Genomic DNA, 3,983 nt, shown 5'->3' with positions numbered 1-3,983 from the left:
TCTGGTCTGTTTCTAAAATGAGAGGTGAAGAATCATGAGAGAATATAATATTTATGTTATTTGATTAGAAATTAATGGAATGTCATGAAAAATGATTAAGAGTTATAAATAACATTGAGATTAATATGGAAATACAATAAGACATTGATCACACTAAAAATTCTATATGTGAAGAGATAGTATACCAAAAATATCATTAGGAGATTACATGACAATTTAATTCACTACATAGTAGAGCCAACATCTATTACTTGGTTCTTTATGTAGGGAATCTATACAGTGCATAGAAGAGTTGTGGTTTGTTAGGTGGTAGACCCAACACCCAGTGTCTAGCTCTCTTGCAAAAGATAAATACACCAACTACTCCCCAAATTCCAATCCCAAATCCGATCCCCAATGCCATTAATGACATCTTTTCATCTAGATGCTCAAGCCATCCCATTTTCATATGGGCACTGCTACTATTATTGTCACCTTCTCCCACTGGGTTTTCCTTTTCACTGCATGAATCTAAAGGACACCCATATAAGCACTTATTCCTTTGAAATGATGTTGCACTGAATGTGGAAAATTGTGTTCCTCTGGGGATTGGCCCACAAAGGCTATTAGATGAAACATCCAGAACAGCCAGACTGTATAGCTTAGAGAGCTCTTCAGGAATCTGTCCACTCAAATTATTCTTGCTCAAGTCTAACTGCTCCAAAGTAGATATGTTACTAAGAGATGCAGGTATTAGCCCTTCCAACTGGTTGCCAGATAAATTTAGCAATCGCATGTCTCTCAAAGTTCCTATGCTTGCAGGTATTTGTCCTACAAGATTATTGTTGGACAAATCAAGTATTGTGTTTGTTGATGAGAGGTATGGCAGAGTATACTCACATCCTTTCATGTGAACTGTGATTTCTTCTTGAAAGGGAGTATAGTTTGAAGAATTTACAAATCCTTGAAGTCTTTCAAAATGTAATGGCATTCTTCCACTAAATTTATTATTGGATAAATCCAATACATACAAAGAGGTGAAATTTGTTACCCATTCAGGGATGCCACCATGAAAATTATTATAGCCAAAGTTTAAAATTGACAACAATGAAAAAGATTTCAAATAGTGAGGAAGTTGCCCTGTCAAATTGTTTTTCCTTAAATCTAAATACTCAATTCCAGTACAATTAGCCAAAAACATTGGCAAAGTCCCAGAAAGTTTATTAGTGTGAACAGAAAAAAAATCTAAATAACCACAACTGCCATTAAGTTCGGGGATTGATCCTTCTAAATTATTCTTTGATAAATCTAAAATGTTAAAGGAACCCAAACTAATATTATTGGGTATAGTGCCAGAAATATTATTACTATATAGATTTAGTGTATCTAAACGCAGGTGACTTATACTAAGCGGGAGAGATCCAGTCAAATTGTTATTTGATAAATGAAGATATTGAAGATTGCTTAATTGACCTATGTTACGCGGGAGAGATCCAATTAACTGGTTGTTTGATAAGTACAACGCAGATAGCTGAGTACAATTGAATAGGGTGGGAGGGATGTGGCCACTGAGAGAGTTGTTCGATAAACCAATAAATGATATGTTTTTCATCAAACCCATACCTGAAGGGATTGGACCACTCAATTTGTTTCCGCTACCGCTCAAGTAAGAGAGTGAAGTGCAGTTGACCAGAGAAGTTGGGATGCTTCCACTTATACTATTGTCGTCGAACACGAGTGTTTCCAACCTGACCAGGCGACTGAATTCTGACGGTATTGGACCACTCAAATTGTTGGAGCTAATATCCAATTCTGTAAGTGAAGTGCAGTTGGCGAGAGAAGTTGGGATGCTTCCACTCAGAGCATTCTGGGACAACAAGAGAGATTCCAAGTGGACCAGACGACCGAATTCTGCTGGGATAGAACCACTCAACTGGTTGCCCATAGAGGTTGGTATACTCCACATGAAAACATTATGGGAGAGGTCAAGTATCCGTAGCGCTTTCAGCTGCCCAAACTCTGCTGGAATTCTCCCACTCAAAGCATTACCGGAAAGATCTAAATGCCGCAAAAGAGAGAGGTTCCCAATATACGGGGAGAGCGTACCATTCAACAAGCAGAGAGGAAGAGAAATTGAAACCACCCGATTCGTGTTTGGCCTGCACGAAATTCCCTTCCACAGGCAGACGTTATGTGAGTTATTGGCCGTCCAGTCGGAGAGCGATCGAAGTGGATCGGATATAATACCCTCTTTGAAGCTCAGAAGCGCCTCCACGTCCCTTTTTTCATGATAGCCGGCTATGGAGGATGGGAAGAGAGAGGGTTTCCCCATCATACTCCGTCCATTAAAAGGAAAACGTTGAACAGAAGTGAATCCACCCGTCTCATGTTGAGAATGAGTAGGCATCATCAGAAGCATCATGATGAGGAGAAGAAGAAGATCCATTTCTCACTCTATCACTCCAACTTCCTTCAGAGATTAGGCTGTGAGTTTCTCACTCTACCACTCCAACTTCCTTCAAATGCTGTGAGTTTTTGTTGTAATTGCCCCCTCTATTTATAATCGCAGCAGCACTCGTCATGTAAAGACCCGTGTGTGTGAACAACAACCAAGTGATTTGAATTGGAAATCTTTCTAAAAGATAATGGAAATTTTGTATAAAAAATGAAGAATGGCGGTGTCTTGACTGGGAGCGAAATTTTGTATAAAAAATGAAGAATGGCGGTGTCTTGACTGGGAGCAACCGCGTAAAGAAAGTGGCAGGAGGGACCTCACGACTTGACCCGAGAAAAGATGAAACGTTGAACCTGACAAGCTTTGGGAACGAAAAAAATGAACGTCCTCATATTTTGGCGTTTTATAACTTTTTCAAAGTTTCCGTATGTAATTTTTATTTTTTATTTACACTACAAACAGGAAAATTTTGTTTAGTTCGTAGAAATTCAATACCCATTCTTACGGCAAAAACAGTGAAAGCAGTAAAATCTGGGGATATTCTTAATATTTTAATTGTATTATTTTCTTTATTATTAGATAAAATGTTTTGAAATTTTTCTAAAAGATAATGGAAAGTTTGTATAAAAAATAAAAAATATAAATGAATTTAGAAAAGTGAGAATGGCCGTGTCTTGACTGCGAGCAACCGCGTAAAGAAAATGGCCGTAAATCTTTCCAAAAGTTAATTGGAATTTCGTGGCATTCATACATTAAAAAAATCCGTAAATTTAGGCAAAGTGAGAATGTACTGACCGTAAATCCGTAAATCCGTAAATTTAGGAAAAGTGATAATGGTGGTGTCTTGACCGGGAGCAACCGTGTAAAGAAAGTGGCCGGAAATCTTTCCAAAAGTTAATTGGAATTAAAAAATGCGTAAATTTTACAGAGGACCTCTCGACTTGACGCGAGAAAAGAGGAAACGTTGAACAACAATGAAGAAAATAAAATCTTTGGGAACTTCACCAAAATTTGGTTAGATTTAAAAACTAAAAAAATAAAGCCAGTAGAAAAAACCAGTGACTGACCGTAAAACCTGGCATTCGATTTGGATTGTACTGTTTTCTTTGTTCCTGGATAAAACGTCCTCATATTTTGGGGTTTTATATCTTTTTCGAAGTTTTAGTACAAACAGGAAAATCCTGATATTATTGAAATTTTGTTTAGCTCGTAGAAATTCAATCCCCATTCTCACAGCAAAAACAGTGGAAGCAGTAAAATTTGTTTAGTTCGTAGAAATTCAATCCCCATTCTTACGGCAAAAACAGTGAAAGCAGTAAAATCTGGGGATATTCTTAGTATTCTTAGTATTTTAATTGTATTATTATTAAAATCTCGGGGCCATGCCAATTTATTTTCTGCAGATTCTCCCATACAAGATTTCTATTCTGATATACCAGCCATATGAAAAGTATAACTTTGATAGGAGCTTTAGTTTTCCAAAAGGTGTATAAAATTTGGTGTTCCCCCTCTCTAGCGACCATGTTGGATAGAGCATAGTATGTGTCAG

At 37.3% G+C, this 3,983-nt stretch overlaps 1 protein-coding gene across 1 annotated transcript; it reads right to left on the bottom strand.

The window, feature by feature from the left end:
- Positions 1-259: 259 nt before the first annotated feature.
- LOC149184106 (uncharacterized) lies at positions 260-2,511 on the bottom strand. The gene has a single exon (XM_089415229.1). The coding sequence runs from the start codon at positions 2,423-2,425 to the stop codon at positions 260-262; it is 2,166 nt and encodes a 721-aa protein (XP_089271355.1). The 5' UTR covers positions 2,426-2,511.
- Between the last annotated feature and the right edge of the window lie 1,472 nt (positions 2,512-3,983).

Source organism: Pinus tabuliformis, chromosome 3_2 (assembly GCF_031772625.1).
Source record: "Pinus tabuliformis cultivar Carrire ecotype Pingquan chromosome 3_2, CPIR1, whole genome shotgun sequence".
NCBI classification, from domain to species: Eukaryota; Viridiplantae; Streptophyta; class Pinopsida; order Pinales; family Pinaceae; genus Pinus; species Pinus tabuliformis.
The sequence above is the reverse complement of the archived record's forward strand: the minus strand, read 5'-3'. Positions and strand labels throughout refer to the sequence as shown.

What these genes read in the sequence shown, in the direction of transcription:
- LOC149184106 (XM_089415229.1), bottom strand. Translation starts at nt 2,425, where the DNA reads ATGGATCTTCTTCTTCTCCTCATCATGATGCTTCTGATGATGCCTACT.